This window comes from Pristis pectinata, chromosome 12 (genome assembly GCF_009764475.1).
Source record: "Pristis pectinata isolate sPriPec2 chromosome 12, sPriPec2.1.pri, whole genome shotgun sequence".
Taxonomy (NCBI): domain Eukaryota; kingdom Metazoa; phylum Chordata; class Chondrichthyes; order Rhinopristiformes; family Pristidae; genus Pristis; species Pristis pectinata.
Window position 1 is genome coordinate 48,744,778 of NC_067416.1, and position 17,460 is coordinate 48,762,237.

At 45.7% G+C, this 17,460-nt stretch overlaps 1 protein-coding gene across 6 annotated transcripts in view; it reads right to left on the bottom strand.

Moving 5' to 3' along the window:
* Positions 1 to 17,460, bottom strand: part of LOC127576365 (zinc finger protein 239-like) — a 49,351-nt gene that overhangs the window by 14,120 nt on the left and 17,771 nt on the right. For 2 of the 6 annotated variants that reach the window (XM_052026877.1, XM_052026876.1), the window contains exons 2-3: positions 13,820 to 13,933; positions 9,993 to 11,339 (exon numbers count right to left, since the gene is read on the bottom strand). In XM_052026877.1, coding sequence (XP_051882837.1) covers positions 10,077 to 11,003 — 927 coding nt within the window. In that variant the 5' untranslated portion in view covers positions 11,004 to 11,339; positions 13,820 to 13,933 and the 3' untranslated portion in view covers positions 9,993 to 10,076. Of the gene's footprint in view, positions 1 to 9,992; positions 11,340 to 13,814; positions 13,934 to 17,460 lie in introns of those variants that run through there. The other 4 variants (XM_052026878.1, XR_007957230.1, XR_007957231.1 and 1 more) reach the window with 4 other exon arrangements.

Genomic DNA, 17,460 nt, shown 5'->3' on the forward strand with positions numbered 1-17,460 from the left:
GTGGAGTTTGCGCATTCTTTCTGTGACTTGCGTGGGTTTCCTCTGAGTGCTCCGGTTTCCTGCTACATCGCAAAGACATGCAGGTTTGCAGTTAGCTGGCCACTGTAAATTACCCCTAGTGTGTAGGTGAGTGGAAGAATTGAGGTGGAGTTGATGGGATTGTGGGGACAATACAGAATGGTATTAATGTAGGATTAGTGTAAATGGGGGCTTGATGGTCAGCATGGACTCGGTACGCCGAAGGGCCTGTTTCCTTGCTGTCTTTTTCTGTGACTCTAAGAGTCAGCCTTTCATTTCTGAGAAGAAATTTCTTGACCCAGAGGTATTGAATCATTGGATTTATACAGCACGGAAACAGGCCCTTCAGCCCATATTGTCCATGCTGACCAAAGTGCCTGTTCACTTTTGCTTGCATTTGGCCCATATCCCTCCAAACCCTTCCTATCACAAACCTGTCTAAATTTCTTTTAAACATTGTAATTGTACCCCTCTACCACTTCCTCTGGCAGCTTGTTCCACATCCCCACCAACCTCTGTGTGAAAAAGTTGCCCCTCAGGTCCCCTTTAAATCTTTCCCCTCTCACCTAAAACCTATGCATGCTTTATCGAAGAGGGCTGTGGAGGCTCAGTTGCAGAGATCAGAAGATTTTTGTTTATTATGGAAATGAAGGGATATGGAATTAGTGCTGGAAAGTCAGCAGAGGTAAAAGATCAGACATGATCTTGTTGAGTGGAGGTGTAAATGTTCATGAGGAATAGAGAAGCAGAGAGACGAAGGGGTGTCGGTTCACTAATCCCTTGTGTCGCTAATTCTATTCCAACGTCAGCAACTTTAATGGAAATCTAAACTACAGCAGATGCTGAAAATCTGAAATAAAGACAGAACAGGCTGGGAATACTTAGCAGGGCAGTCACATTCAACAACTCCAAAACAAAAATCAGCCATTCAGATCTCATACTGGTATGGCAACTGTTCTGCCCAGGACCATAAGAAACTGCAGAGAGTTGTGGACACAGCTCAGCGTATCACGGAAACCAGCCTCCTCTCCATGGACTCTTGTCTATACCTCTCGCTGCCTTGGTGAAGCAGCCAGCATAATCAAAGACCCCACCCACCCGGGTCATTCTCTCTTCTCCCCTCTCCCATCGGGCAGAAGATACAGGAGCTTGAGGGCACATACTATCGGGCTCAAGGACAGCTTCTATCCCACGATGATTGGACTATTGAATGGTTCCCTTATACGATGAGATGGACGTGTGTGACCTTGCACCTTATTGTCTACCTGCACTGAACTTCCCTGTAGCTGTGACACTTTACTCTGTATTCTGTTATTGTTTTTACCCTGTAATACCTCAATGCACTGTGTAATAAATTTATCTGTATGAACGGCATGCAAGACAAGTTTTTCACTGTACCTCGGTATAAGTGACAATAATAAACCAATACCTCAGATTTCCAGCATTCAGTTTTGTAAACTCCCTTCTCTTCTGGTAATTCAGATTTACCTCCTTCGAATGACAGCTCATCCAGACATTCTCTTACCACCATCTCTTTGCCACCACTTGTGTCGTTCAATCTCTCCTGGTCTCCACCCCACCAACGACATTCCCTTTTATTCTGTCCATCCTTCTAGCCTTACTCTGTGGCTTGTTTCATTGCAAGTTTCCTCCAGGCTCTAAGGAAAGGTCATCGACCCGAAACATGTTTCTCTTTCCGCAGATGCTGCCTGACCTGCTGTGTACTTCCACGGCTTCTGTTTTTATTCCAACAGCTTTAGCTTTGCATTTCTGCTCGCCGCATCGCAGGAAGGATGTGGAGGCTTTGGAGAGGGTGCAGAAGAGGTTCAGGAGGATGTTGCATGAATTAGACAATATTACCGACAAGGAGAGGTTGGACAAACTGGGATTGTTTTCTCTGGAGTGTTGGAGGCCGAGGAGACAACCTGATAGAAGTTTATAAAATTAAGAGAGGGATGGGTGGGGAAGACAGTCATTTCCCCGGGATGGAAATATCAAATGCTCAAGGGGAAAGCTTCAAGATGAGAGGGGGAAAGCTTAAAGGAGATTTACGAGGCAAGTTTTTATTCTCACAGAGAGTGGTAAGCACCTGGAACACGCTGCCAGGGAAAGTGGTGGAAGCAGGTATGATAGCAATAATTAAGATGCATTTAGACAGATACAAGCAGGGGAAGGAGGGATATGGACCATCTGCAGGCAGATGCACAGTTTTAATCGGCATCATGGCCGGCACGTACATGGTGGGCTGAAGGACCTGTTCCTGTGCTCTGCTCTTCTCTGTTGTAACTTTAATACCTTCATAGTAAGTTCTTCGTCCACTGCTGTTTCTTACTTTGACCCACAAATCCAAGCGATCATGAAAATCCCGCAGGTCTGCATTAACCTACAAGTTCAGTTTGCTGGATGATCTCAGGCTCCCTGAGTTTGTTCTTTGATGATTCTGGCCTCCATTTCCCCCCTAAAACAATAACTCCCTTGTTTTTATACCACGTAGTGACCCATTTCAGACCCATGACCTCTATTCAGTTTTAGCGGGAAAAGGGAGCTTGAATTCCTCTCATCTATTAATTCCAAGGACTCCTTCCCTGATTATCAGCTGTTATTTCTCTTCAGTATTTTTTTCATTATCGCTAAAACTACTTTTAGTTACCTTATCCCTTAAAGTTTCATGACTTCAGGTCTAAACACAAGACTTTGCGACCTAATCTTTAGATTTAAGTTAATATTCTGCTTAATAACTCAGAAACTGCTCGTCCTCCTCTTCTGATTAGAATTCCTACTTGAGTCTGGGGAATGAAATGTCTCATCACCATTGCCATAGCACCCTGCCCGCAGTGAAGCAGCTGTTTGAGTTTCTAATTCAGGCTGACCTTCTCTTTCTCATTATTGTGTAAGAGCAATAGTGTTATAGCACTGGGGAATTTTAACTTTTGTAGTAAATTTGTCAGAGTTGTACAGCACAGAATGGGCCCTGGTGATCATTGTACCTATTTACGCTCATCCAATTTGCCCACATTAGGATTGTATCCTTCTATGCCTTTCCTATTTGTGTCTGACTAAATGCTTCTTGAATGTAGTAATGGTATCTGATTCCATCACCTCGTCTGTCAGCCTGTTCCAGCATTGCCTGGGATTGTCTTAGTTCAAGGGGTGTAGAGGGGACCAATTTGTTCAGTGCGTCCAGCAGATGTTTTCTGAGACAATATGTAGACTGCTGGAGACGGGAGCAGCACTCAACCATATCTTTGGAAATGAAACTGTAAATCAGAAAGCAAAAATTGCAGATGCTGCAGAGTGTATGTTAAGTTCCAGACAACATGCACAGAAAACACAGCACAAGAAGAAAATAGGAGTAGCAGTCATCTGCTTGGTCTTGGATGGAATTGGATAGGCCTTGGATAAGCTGAAGAAGAAAATCACTGTGGTGACAGCATTGGAGAAACTGGGGCTGATTTCATTCAAACAGAAAGGAGATCTGAGGTAGTTGTTCAAAATTCATTCAGGGAAATCAGGCTTCCATAGAACCATAGAACCAAACAGCAAAAAACAGGCCCTTCGGCCCACCATGTTATGCCATCCATCAAACCACCCTCACACTAACCCTTTCCTCCCGCATATCCCTCTATCTCACATTCCTCCATATGCCTATCCAACAAACTCTTGAACCTGTCCAATGTATCTGCCTCCACCACCACCCCAGGCAGTGCATTCCATGCGCCAACCACTCTCTGGGTGGGAAACCTCCCCCTGACATCTCCCCTGAACCTCCCACCCATAACCTTAAAGCCATGCCCTCTTGTCTTGAGCATTGGTGCCCTGGGAAGGAGGCACTGACTGTCTACTCTATCTATTCCTCTCAATATTTTATATACCTCTATCATGTCTCCTCTCATCCTTCTCCTTTCCAGTGAATAAAGCCCTAGCACCTTAAGCCTCTCCTCATATTCCATACGCTCTAATCCAGGCAGCATCCTGGTAAATCTCCTCTGCACCCTCTCCAATGCCTCCACATCCTTCCTATAATGCGGCAACCAGAACTGAACACAGTACTCCAAGTGTGGTCTAACTAGAGTTTTGTAAAGCTGCATCATCACTTCGCGGCTCTTAAACTCAATCCCACGATTTATGAAAGCCAACATCCCATAGGCCTTATTAACTGCTCTATCCACCTGTGAGGCAACTTTCAGTGAACTGTGAATATGAACCCCCAGATCCCTCTGCTCCTCTACACTGCTAAGTACCTTGCCATTTACCCTGTACTCTGCCCTGGAGTTTGTCCTTCCAAAGTGTACTACCTCACACTTCTCCGGATTGAACTCCATCTGCCACTTGTCAGCCCAGATCTGCATCCTATCAATATCCCTCTGTAAGCTCCGACAGCCCTCCACACTATCCACAACACCGCCAATCTTAGTGTCGTCCGCAAACTTACTAACCCAGCCTTCCACCCCCTCATCTAAGTCATCTATAAATATCACAAAAAAGTAGAAGTCCCAGAACCGATCCCTGCGGGACACCACTAGTCACTGCCCTCCAATCCGAGGGCACTCCTTCCACCACAACCCTCTGCTTTCTACAGGCAAGCCAATTCCTAATCCACACAGCCAAGCTTCCCTGGATCCCTTGGCCTCTGACCTTCTGAAGAAGCCTACCATGAGGAACCTTATCAAACGCCTTACTAAAATCCATATAGACCACATCCACCGCACTACCCTTATCAATCTTCCTCGTCACCTCCTCAAAGAACTCTATCAGGCTTGTGAGGCAAGATCTTCCCTTCACAAAGCCATGCTGGCTGTCTCTAATCAGTCCATGATTCTCTAGGTGTTCATAGATCCTATCTCTTAGAATCCTTTCTAACAGCTTACCCACCACAGACGTGAGACTCACCGGTCTGTAATTCCCTGGACTATCCCTACTACCTTTTTTGAACAAGGGGACAACATTCGCCACCCTCCAATCCTCCGGCACCATCCCCGTAGACAACGAGGACTCAAAGATCCTTACCAGCGGTTCAACAATCTCCTCCCTCGCCTCTCGAAGCAGCCTGGGGAAAATCCCGTCAGGCCCTGGAGATTTATCTGTCTTCATATTATTTAACAACTTCAACACATCCTCCCTCTTGATATCTACAACCTTGAGAACATTACCCTTACCAGCACTCCCTTCCGCATCATCAAGACCCCTCTCCTTGGTGAATGCCGGAGAGAAGTATTCATTGAGAACTTCTCCCACTTCAGCCGCCTCCAGGCACATTTTCCCACCTTTGTCTTTAATCGGACCTACCTTTACCCTAGCCATCCTCCTACCCTTCACGTATGTGAAAAAGGCCTTGGGATTTTCCTTAATCCTACTAGCCAACGCCTTTTCATGTCCCCTTCTAGCTCTCCTCAGCCCTTTCTTAAGTTCCTTCCTCGCTACTCTATATTCCTCACGCGCCCTGTCTGAACCTTGCTGCTTATACCTTATGTATGCTACCTTCTTCTCCCTAACTAGTCGTTTCACCTCTCTCGTCACCCACGGTTCCTTCACCCTGCCATTCCTTCTCTGCCCCACTGGGATATATTTATCCCTAACATCCTGCATAAGATCCCTGAACATCGATCACATCTCCATAGTACATTTCCCTTCAAAAAGGACCCCAAGTTCTCTCCTTATAGCCTCATAGTTCGCCCTTCCCCAATTAAATATCTTCTTGTCCTCTCTACACCTGTCCCTGTCCATGACAATTTTAAAGGTTATGGAGCAATGGTCACTGTCCCCCAAATGCTCACCCACCAATAGATCATTCACCTGTCCCGGTTCATTTCCTAAAACTAGATCTAGCATGGCTTCAGTTAAATTGTTTCATCAAGAACTCCCAGGACAGGCACATCATAGGTTTGATACAGAGTGTAACCGCCTCTGCTCTGTGCCATCAAACAGTCTCGGGGGGCAGAATTTGCAGGTACAGAACGCAAAACAACGTAAAGCTCCTTCTGCCATGTCCCATTAAAGACTCAAAGACAGGTACAGCGCAGATTAAATACCGAGTAAAGCTCCCTCTGTGTTACCCCATGCAACACTCACAGCCCACAATGAGTGGGGCTCAGGGAGTTTGGTTGCCAAACAATGCAGTGACGACACAATGCGGGGTCAGTCAGGGATCTGGTATTCTCCTCGTCTCTTCCACAGTGCAGAGCTGGGAGACAGTGTCTCAAACACATCCTGTCTGGTTATACTGAGAATCCCGGGGCAGAACCCAGAGTATGGAACACAACCATGTGGGGAAGGAAAGAAGGCCCAGTAGGTGATGTATTGACTCAAACCAAGCTTCAGTTTTAGAGCCTTCAGACCTCAGCAGGGGTGATTGAATTCAGTAGCTTTCAGATTTGGAGGTGGGGGGGGGTTGGAAGAAAGGGACTATACAGCCATAAGATATAGGAGCAGATTTAGGCCCTTCGGCCCATCGAGTCTGCTCCGCCATTCGATTATGGCTGGTTTATTTTTCCCTCTCCACCCTGTTCTCCTGCCTCCTCCTCCTAACCTTTGATGCCCTTACCAATCAAGAACCTGTCAACCTCCACTTTAAATATACCCTGGGGCTAGGAGAGTGGTGTGCAAGGCAAGATTGTGTGAGGCATGTATTGGGGAATGTAGGAAGGAGAGGAAACATCAGAAGGTCAAACCACTGCATTGCTGTGGCTTAACGCAGGGGAAACCCAATGGTCTGGAGCAGGACCTTGCAATGTGTGTTAGAAAAGTGATTTCTTTTAACGAATAGAGTTTATTGACAGCAGCGAGTTAGGCTGTACATTAGAAAGTTGTGAGGATTTACTGATAAGATAAAGGGAAAGGGCAGAAACTGTAGAAGGGGATGCGTATTGTGGGGAAGTGAGAGCTCATCCAGTTTGGAGATAAGCAAGAAATATGTGATCACTGTCGAAATGCTCAGCGGTTAGGAAACATCCATGGGCAGAGAGATTTAGGGTTCTAAGTACAGTGGTGGATATGTGCAAATAATAATTAGAGGAGTGAATGTTGTGTTGGCCTTTGTTTGAAGGGGGCTGGAATACAAAGGGAACTCTGCTCCTCTGCAGTGATTTATTGGCCTTGGAGTGGATGACTTTGGAGATTCACCAAACTGACACCGAAGCTGAGAAAATTTAATTATGAGGACATTTGCTGGATGATGTTTCTATTACTTTGATTGTAGATGATGACCGTGCAGTCCCATGGAGGTGCATTCAAGGCATTTGTAGAGAGAAAGCATTTCCGCTGAGTTCAGGGCAAGGGGCGCAATCAAAGTGAAGGGGTTTACAGGTGATGTTCGGAAGAACTGTTGCACCTGAAGGGTGTGGAAAACCTGCAGCAATGCTCCCCCAAAGGGCTGCTGAGGTTAATGGTTAAATTAAATATTGAATAGCGAGATTTATAGATCTGTTTTTGATCTCAGCTAAAATTGCAGATTTTAGGTTTTCAGGTCTTCAAAATGAATTGATAGGGGAGATTATTTTTCTCGCTATGAAACTTCTTGAGAGAAGTTCCATGAGAAAAGTTTTTCTTCTACAAACCTTTTCCTGTTCAACAGGACACAAAACATTAAAATCAGAGCCAGGCCAATCAGAAGAAAAATCAGGAAACACTTGAGCACAGTAAGGGTGATAAAAGTGTGGAACAGTCTCCAATTAAAATTGGTGGAATGTGAAATAATAATTTTAAATCTGAGATGAACATGGTTTTGCCGCACAACAGCCTTAAAAAAGATGGAATGATCAGCCACAATGACAATGAATGTTGGACCAGGTCCAAGGGGCTGAGTGGTCTTTTCCTGTTCATATATTTGGCTGCAGGATGAAATGAATCGCACCTCATGGAATGGAAACAGCAGAATTTTACAGATAGTTGTGAAGTTATTGGCACTTATCATCAGAATAAATAATGATTGATCATAGGGAAGCAATGTAGGGCAGGCAACAGGTAGTGTACCAGTTAGCGTAACGTTATTACAGCGACAGCAATCTGGGTTCAATTCCCGCTGTTGTCTGTAAGGAGTTTGTAGGTTCTCCCTGTGTCTGCGTGGGTTTCCTCCGGGTGCTCCGGTTTCCTCCCACATTCCAAAGATGTACGAGTTAGGAAGTTGTGGGCATGCTATGTTGGCGCCAGAAGCGTGGCGACACTTGCGGGCTGCCCCCATAACACTCTACGCAGAAGATGCATTTCACAGTGTGTTTCGATGTACATGTAGCGAATAAAGATATCTTATCTGGTTCCATGGAGGGTTGGTTATGTTTGACTAAATGCATTGTTTTATTTAAATTGCAAGCAAGACATACACGATAGCGTCAACAGATGATATCTGAGTGGACTTTCAGGAGAAGCATTTGATAAGGGTTCGGGAAAGATATAACCAAAGGTCACAATAGGGTAACAAAAGATTTGTATTCGTGAGGTGTTTTCACAATCTCAGCTGAAAGTGTAGCACACTTGTAATCATGGAAATGTGGCAACCAATCTGTACCCAGCAAATTCCCACAGGGGCAACGTGATAGTGACAAGATAATCTGTAATGTTGGGGAACAACAATCTGTGCCCACACACACTGTGCAGGTATACAGCCTCTCTCCTTTTAAAAATTGAGGCTGTTTCCTCCATTACTTTTGCTCACTGGGGCCCTATTTCCCAAATCCCCTTTCCTCATCTAACTCGACTCCCTCCTCTCTCACACTACCCACGTTGACCACTCCCTGTTGTTCACCTTCTCACCACTGACTGCAGCACATGGTTCTTCTCGTTGGATTTAAGAGAGACTATCTTTATTTGGTGGTCTCTAGTTTTTGCACTTCCCTACCAGTGAAAACATTCAATAAAAATCTTCAATTTTAAAAGCTCTGAAGGTGGCTAAATGGAGATTTTTTTTTTCCAGAAAGAAAGCCAAGATGTTCTTCTGCTCTTTACAGACAAAGGGAATAATGTTGGGAGAAGGAGTTCAGTGTGGGATCCCTTCTCAGGAAAAGTGTGTTCCATTCTGGGCTCTGATCCACAGGAAGGATATTTTGTCTTTGGAATGGTGCAATTCAAGCATCAGATTGAAACTGGGGTTTGAAAGGTCGAATGAGGACAGGCTGCATAAACTGATCTTGAGTTTGGATGGCAGTAAGTTGGTCTGATTCAGGAGTTCAAAATGTTAAAAAGATTTGGCAAAGGGACAATATAAACGGCGTTCATGCAACAAGCAGTCTGCTGGAGGAACCCAGCAGGTCGAGAAGCATCTGTGGTGGGAAAGGAACTTTTGAAGTTTCGGGTCAAAACCTGCATCAGGATGTGATGCTGCTTGATGCCCCCCACCACCCCCACCCCTACCAACCACCCCCCCACCCCCACGTTCCTCCGGCAGATTGTTTAATGCTCCAGATCCCAACACCTGCGTTCCCATTAAATTATTTTCACAGGTGGAGTCCAGGAAAAATTGCTGCATCACCAAATTAGAATTAATATTCTGGGTGTAACACCAAAGAGTACTTATTTTCTTAATTTTTCTTGTCAACGTCTACCCTGAATGATTGTAAGACAAGATCTTTATTAGTCACATGTACATCGAAACACACAGTGAAATACATCTTTTGCGTAGTGATTTTGGGGGGCAGCCTACCAGTGTCGCCATGCTTCCGGCGCCAACATAGCATGCCCATAACTACCTAACCTGTACGTCTTTGGAATGTGGGAGGAAACCAGAGCACCCGGAAGAAACCCACACAGACACGGGGAGAACGTACAAACTCCTTACAGACAGTGGCCGGATTTGAACCTGGGTCGCTGGCGCTGTAAAGCATTGTGCTAACCACTATACAGAAAATTCTATGATGTTAGACTTGGCCAAGTTGTAGATCCATCCTTAAATAAGTTGAAGGACTCACTTCTCAGATGGATTCCACTCCATACACATTGTTTAAAAAAAGCCTATTTATTTAACATCTTTATAGAGTATTAATAAATTGTACAAATATTCTGTAGTTTAACAGCATCAGAATCAAACCCGAGAATGATCAACAGTCACAGCAGAATCTTGACCTTTGCAGTCAACTGTGAATTCTCTGGTGTGTCTGTAAATTAGACAACTGAGTGAATCCCTTCCCACAGATGGAGCAGGAGAACGGCCTCTCCCTCGTGTGAACCCGGCGGTGCACCAACAGGTTGGACGAACAAGTGAATCCCTTCCCACACACGGGGCAGGAGAAGGGCCGCTCCCCGGTGTGAACTCGCTGGTGCACCAACAGGTTGGAGGAGGAAATGAATCTCTTCCCACACACTGAGCAGGAGAACGGCCGCTCCCCAGTGTGGACTCGTTTGTGTATCAGAAGGCCGGCTAATTGGTTGAATCCCTTCCCACAGACGGAACAGGCGAATGGCCTCTTCCCAATGTGAACCCGCTCGTGAACCAGGAGATTGGATGAACGAGTGAATCCTTTCCCACACATGGAGCAAGTGAACGGCCTCTCCCCAGTGTGAACTCGCTGGTGTCTCAGCAGGTCAGATGACTGGTTGAATCCCTTCCCACACTTGGCACAGGTGTATGGCCTTTTCCCAGTGTGAACCCGCTCATGCAGCAGAAGGCTGTACGAACGGGTGAATCCTTTCCCACACACAGAGCAGGTGAACGGCCTCTCCGTTGTGTGAACTTGCTGATGTCTCCGCAGATATTGAGAGCTTTTAAAGCTCTTTTCACAATTAGAACAATTAAATGTTTTCTCGTCACTATGAACTTGGTGATGTGCCTTCAGCTTGGATGACTCGGTGAATCCCTTCCCACAGACTGTGCAGGTGTATGGCCTCTCCCCAGTGTGAATTCGCTGGTGTGTTAGCAGGTGGGACGAACGAGTGAATCCTTTCCCACACATGGAACAGATGAACGGCCTCTCCTTGGTGTGCGCCCGCTGGTGAATTTCCAGCTGGGATGGGTAACTGAATCCCATCCCACAGTCCCCACACTTACATGGTTTCTCCATGGTCTGAGTGTCCTTGTGACTCACCGGGTTGGGTAATTAATTGAAGCCTCGTCCACACACACACAGAACAGGTGCCAAGTTCCTTCTTCTTGCGAATATCTTGATGTTTGCTCAGGCCGTGCATCTGGTTGAACAGTGAGGGTACTGGGACATCCTGAGCCTGTGTATGTGTGTCTGTTTCTCTTTGTGCTTTTCCAGTCCCGCTGACACTTCCATGCACAGACAGACTTTTACTCAAAGGCCAACGGGTTGTCGTAACTTGATAAATCTCAAGTCAGATCTTGATATGAAGTTTAATTCAAGTCTCCCATCAGCAAATCCTCTGCAGATAACACTCTGTAAAGGAGTTCACCAAAGTCATCACTGTAAGTACAGGACAGATTCTTGGAACGGACAGTTCTATTCTTCTGTGATGCTTTATCAAAATAAAATTTAAGAGCCACAGAAGAAAATCTAAGGGCAAGTGACATAAAGAGGATGAATTTACAGAGAAAAGGAAGAAGTTCAGGAAGGAACTCCAGAGAGTATGTCCAAGCAGCTGAAGGCATACATGAGGGTGATGGTATGACTAACTGTGCCTGAATTAGGGTGATCCTGAGATCTTCGAGGTTACAAGGCCAGAGGAATTTATAGCGCTAGGTTTTGAAAACAAGGAGAGAATCTGCACCATGTCCGACCTCTACTTCTCCTTCCTCTGCTGATGCTCCCTGCCCCTTCAACAACTTCCCAATCCTTCCAATCTCTCACAGGTTCACTGACATTTCAGATGGAAGGAGGCTGTTTGACCCATTGTATTCATGCTGCCCGAAAGAACAACCACATCGTCCAAACCTGTTTCCCAGGCCTTTATCTCTATCAGTGTACATTACAGCATTCCAATGGTTCACCCTTGTGACATTTAAACCAAAGAAGGGTTGCTACCTCCTGCACAATTTCAGGCAGTAAATTCCAGACCGGCATCATTCTTCTCATGAAATAAGTATCCTCATGCCCCCAGTAATCCTTAACTCTATGTACCCTAGTTACTGACCTCTGTGCTAATGGGAATAAGTTCCTCCTTATACATGTTGATTAAATCTCCCATCAGCCTCCTTTTCCCAAAGAAAACAACCCCAGTCCAGCCAATCTTTATTAACAGCCAATATTCAACTGCCCTGAAAAATGGCAGATGGAGTTTAACCCAGACAAATGTGAGGTAATGCATTTTGGGAACACCAATGAGGCTAGGACATGCACCATGAATAGCAAAGTCTTGAGGAACAGAGGGATCTCAGAGTACAACTCCTTGAGGGTGGCAGATCCATGGGTAGGCAACGTGGTTGGGGAGGCTTACGGGATTCTGGTCAATGACTACAGAAGCATGGAGGTAATGCTCCAACTTTATAAAACCTTGGTCATACCTCAGCTGGAGTGCTGTGTGCAGTTCTGGTCATGAAGGTACAGGAAGGGACAGCGTTGGAGAGGTTGGACAGGAGACTCAACAAGACGTTGCCTGGGATGGAGCGTTTCAGTTACGAGAGACTGGAGGCGCTAGGCCTGTTCTCCCTGAGCAGGGAGGCTAAAAAGGGACATGACTGAGGTGAGACCTAAATGATGTGTGTAAAATTATGAGGGGATGGGATAAAATAGGAAGGATCTAGTTCCCCTAGCAGAGGAGTGAAAAACACTGCAGGTCTGAAACTATAGCACTCAGCAGGTCAAGCAGCATCAGTGGGGAGATAAACAGTTGGTGTTTTGGTCCTCGCCTTTTCTGTTTTTAGGGCAAAGTTGTACAGCACAGAAACCAACCCTTCCGTCTACCACATCTTTGCTAACCTTTTTGCCCATCTACACCGATCGCATTTACCTGCATGAGGACCGTATCCTTCCAAACCTTGCCGATTTAAGCGTCTGCCTTAATGCCTCTTAAACAAAGTGTCACAGCGTTATACAGCATGGAAACAGGCACTATGGCCCAGCTCATCCATGCCAACCAAGATGCCTTCCTGAACCAGTCCCATTTACCTGCATTGGACCCATATCCCTCCAAACCTTTCCTGTCCATGTTCCTGTCCAAATGTCTTTTAAACATTGTAATTGTACCCGCCTCTCCCACTTCCTCTGGCAGCTCGTTCCATTTACCCACCAACGTCTATGCGGAAAACTAGCCCCTTAGGTCCCCTTTAAATCTTTCCCCCCTCTCCTTTAACGGATGCCCTCTAGTTTTAGACTTCCCTACCCTGGGAAAAAGACTATGTCCGTCCACCTTATCTATGTCCTTTGTCATTTTATAAATGTCTGTATGGTCACCCCTCAGCTTTCTTTGCTCCAGGGAAAACCATCCCGGCCCATTCAGTCTCTCCTTATAACTCAAGGCCTCCAGTCCCTGCAACAGCATTCTGAATCTTTTCTGCACCCTCTCTGACTTAATCACATCCTTCCAATGGTATCGTGACCAGAACTTCCACATGATATTCCAGGTGCGGTCTCACCGATGTTTTGTGCAGCTGTAACATGACATCCCAACTCTTGTACTCAATGCCCTGTCCAACAAAGACAAGCATGCCATAGGCCTTCTACAAACCCTTGTTTACCTGGGTTGCCACTTTCAGGGAACTATGTACTTGTACCCCTCGGTCTCTCTGTTCCACAACACTCCCCAGGGCCCTGACATTCATTGTGTATGTCCTGCCCTGGTTTAATTTCCCAAAATGAATTACTTTGCACTTGTCTGAGTTAAATTCCCTGCACCTTTCCTTTGCCCACTCTCCCAGTTGATCTCAGTTCACTGGGGGTAATGTACAGCATAAAAAGAGAAGTTACTCAACCCACATCACCTCCATTCCAGAACCAAGGTAGCCACGATGACAGTTACCAAGCTGCTGCATCCAGATGTGCTTACATGTGCACGCTATTGGAGGACGAGCTCCAACACATCATCGACTCGTGCACTGAAACAAATATGAGAAAGGGCCTTGTGCTTAATATCTGGAACCAGAGGTCCTCTACCAACCTGTTCCCCCCGCGCTCCCCCGCCCCACTTGGAATGGTGCCTTCTGACCATAAAGATCATCAATGAGACCTTGAGAAACATGGGACAATTGCCATATCCCAGGAGCCAATCTCTCAGTGAAGGCCGACAGTGACAATACCCCTTCAGTATCAGAAAATCAGATCTCAAATGTAGCATAAAGTGACCAGGCAGCAGTGATCCCTGCCTTCCAGAATGCTCCTGAGACATACAGATCCCTTCTTTCCTGTAGGCTCCTGAGGCATACAGATCCTTGCCTTCCTGTAGGCTTCTGAGACAACACCGACATGTGGCACAGATAAGCATTGCACAGATACCTCCAATACAATAAAATCCTCCAAATCCTTTCGAAGGTCAAGTGAACTAATATCAGCATCCTTTCCCCAGCCAAATCTTTGGGACTGAGGCCCTATTGACACTCACTTGGCTCTGTTGGCCAGGTTTGCATGTCTGACAGCAGACTCCCCAAACATATCATCTATTCCGAGCCCTGTCATGACAAAAGAATTCCAGGTGGGCAGGGAAATTGATTCAAGGATGTCTTAAGATCATCCTTGAAAACATGAACCATTCCCACCCACTCATGGGAATGCCTTGCCTTTAACTTCTCAAAGTGGAGGAGCATTTGGGATGGCATTGAGAACCTGCAGTCCATTTGTAAGGAGCACACAGAATCCCAGTGCTAATGGTGGAAGGATTGCACCAATGCCCAACTATGGTAGAGTCCACAGATCCCACATTGGCCTCATCAGCTGCCTGAACGTCCACAGAATTGGAGTGGAAGGAAGTCATCCTCAATACCAAAGGCAAAGTTCCATAACACTGGGTTCAAGAACAGGGTCTTGGCCCAAAACGTAGACTCTTTATTTCCTTCCCTAGATGCTGCCTGACCTGCTGAGTTCCTCCAGCATTTATTGTGTATTACTTCCCTTCAACCATTCGGTTCTTGAACCAACATGCACAACCCTAATTACTACCTCAGCACAGCAACACTATGATTTTGTATAGAACACAGAACAGTACATCACTGACAGGCCATTCGGCCCACAATGTTCTGCCGATATCGATGCCAATTTCGACTAAATGTCCTCCTCCTGTGTATCATCCATATCCCTCCATTCCCTTCATAGTCATGTGACTACCTAAAACTCCACCAAACTACCTGCTTCCACTACTACCCCTGGTAACCCATTCCAGGCACCTACCACTCTCTGTGTAAAATATTTGCCCCACATGTCGCCTTTAAACTTCCTCCCTCTATCCTAAAAAGCATGTCCTCTGGTGTTTGACATTTTTACCCTGGGGAAAACATTCTGTCTACCCTATCTATGCGTTTCATAATTTTAAAAAACCTCTATCAGGTCTCCCCTCAGCACCCAAAGCTCTAGGGAGAACAAGTCAAGTCTGTCCAATCTCTCCTTTGTAGCTCATACCCTCTAATCCAGGCAGCGTCCTGGTAAAACTCTTCTGCACCCCTTCCACAGTCTCCAGATTCTTCCTATAATGGGGCGACCAGAATTGCACACAATACTCCAAGTGTGGCCTGACTAAAGTTTTATATAACTGCAGCATGACTTCCTTAGTCTTATACTCAACACCTCTACCAATAAAGGCAAGAATGCTATACACCTTCTTTATCCCACCTTATCCACTTTCAGTGAACTACTGACTTGGACCCAAAGATCCCAGAGTACTTCAATGCCTCCCAATAACTGTATACTGTCTCTTTTCATATGACCTCCCAAAGTGCAACATCTCGCACTTACCCGGAATAAATTCCATCTGCCACTTTTCTGCCCATATCTGTAACGTGTCCATATCCCGATGTACTCTTTGATAGTCCTTTATAATGTCCACAACCCCCTCAAGTTCTGAATCCAAACTTGCAATTCACCCTGGATCCCATGCTTCTGAATCAACCTACCAAGACGGACCTTGTCAAATGACTTACTGAAGTCCATGTAAATGACATCCACTGCCTTACCCTCATCAAGCACCTCTGCCATGTCTGCAGAAAAACTCAATCAAGTTTGTAAGGCATGATCTGCCCCAAAGCCATGCTGACTGTCCCTAAGAAGGCCGTGCCTTTCCATACATCCTATTCCTAAGTATCCTCTGCAGTAATTTCCCTACCACTGATGTAAGGTGCACTGGCCTATAATTACCTGGATTATTGAGAAACAAAGCACTGCAGATGCTGGAATCCAGATGAAAAACACGATGATGCTGGAGGAACTCAGCAGGCCAGGCAGCATCCGTGGAGAAAAGCAGGCAGTCAACGTTTCCGGTCAGGACCCTTCTTCAGGACTTCTTTTCCTTTCTATCCTTACCTTTGACCCATCCCCAGGTGGATCTGCTCTCCCCACCTCCCCCGCACCTATCTCTCACCTGCATCTACCACCACCCTGTGCCCACCCCGCCTCCCCTCTTTTGTCCACTTATCACTGCTCTGCTTTTCCCTCCTGTATGTCGGGCTTCCCTTTTCCTATCTTCAGTCCTGAAGAAGTGTCCTGACCCGAAACATTGACTGCCTGCTTTTCTCCACGGATGCTGCCTCGCCTGCTGAGTTCCTCCAGCATCATTGTGTTTTTGTTTACCTGGATTACTCCTATTTCCCTTCTTGAATAGAGGCAGAATATTTGCTACTCTCCAGTCCTTGGGGACCTCGTCTGTTGCTAGTATGGATACAAAGATCTTTATCAAAGCTCCAGCTATCTTTTCACTTGCTTCCTTCAATATTCTCCTCCTTAATCTCAAAATGTCCCAGCACATTAGCATGTCCCACTCTGTTTTTACTACCCTCCAAATCGTTCTCCTCGATAAATACCAATGCAAAATACTCATTTAGCACCTCAGCCACTTGCTCTGACTCCAAGCACAAATTCCCTCCTTTATCCTTGTGGACCTGCCCTCTCCTTAGTTATCCTCTTTTTTTCTTGATACAAGTATAAAAAGCCTTGGGATTCTCCTTGACCCTGCTCACTAAGGCCATTTCATGGCCCCTTTTGGGCTTCCTAAACACCTGCTTGAGCACTTTCCTGCTACCTTTATATTCCATAAGGACCCAGTCAAATTTTAGTTTCCTAAACCTTATGTATGCATCCTTTTTCTTCCCAACTAAATTTAGGACCTCTCGGGTCATCCAAGGTTCCCCTACCTTACCATCCTTGTCCTTACTAGAACATGCTGTTCCTGAACTCTGATCAGCTGTCTTTAAACAACTCCCACATCTTAGATGTGGACATGTCTAATAGCAGCTGCTCCCATATAATTTATGTTTTTCTTGTGGATGTTGTGTCTGATGCTATGTGCCCGTGATGCTGCTGCAAGTTAGTTTTTCACTACATACATGTACTTGTGCATATGACAATAAACTCGACTTTTGACTTTTTTTGACTTTTGATGTACAACAAAGATCTGATTTTGGCAGCTGTATATTCATGGAAT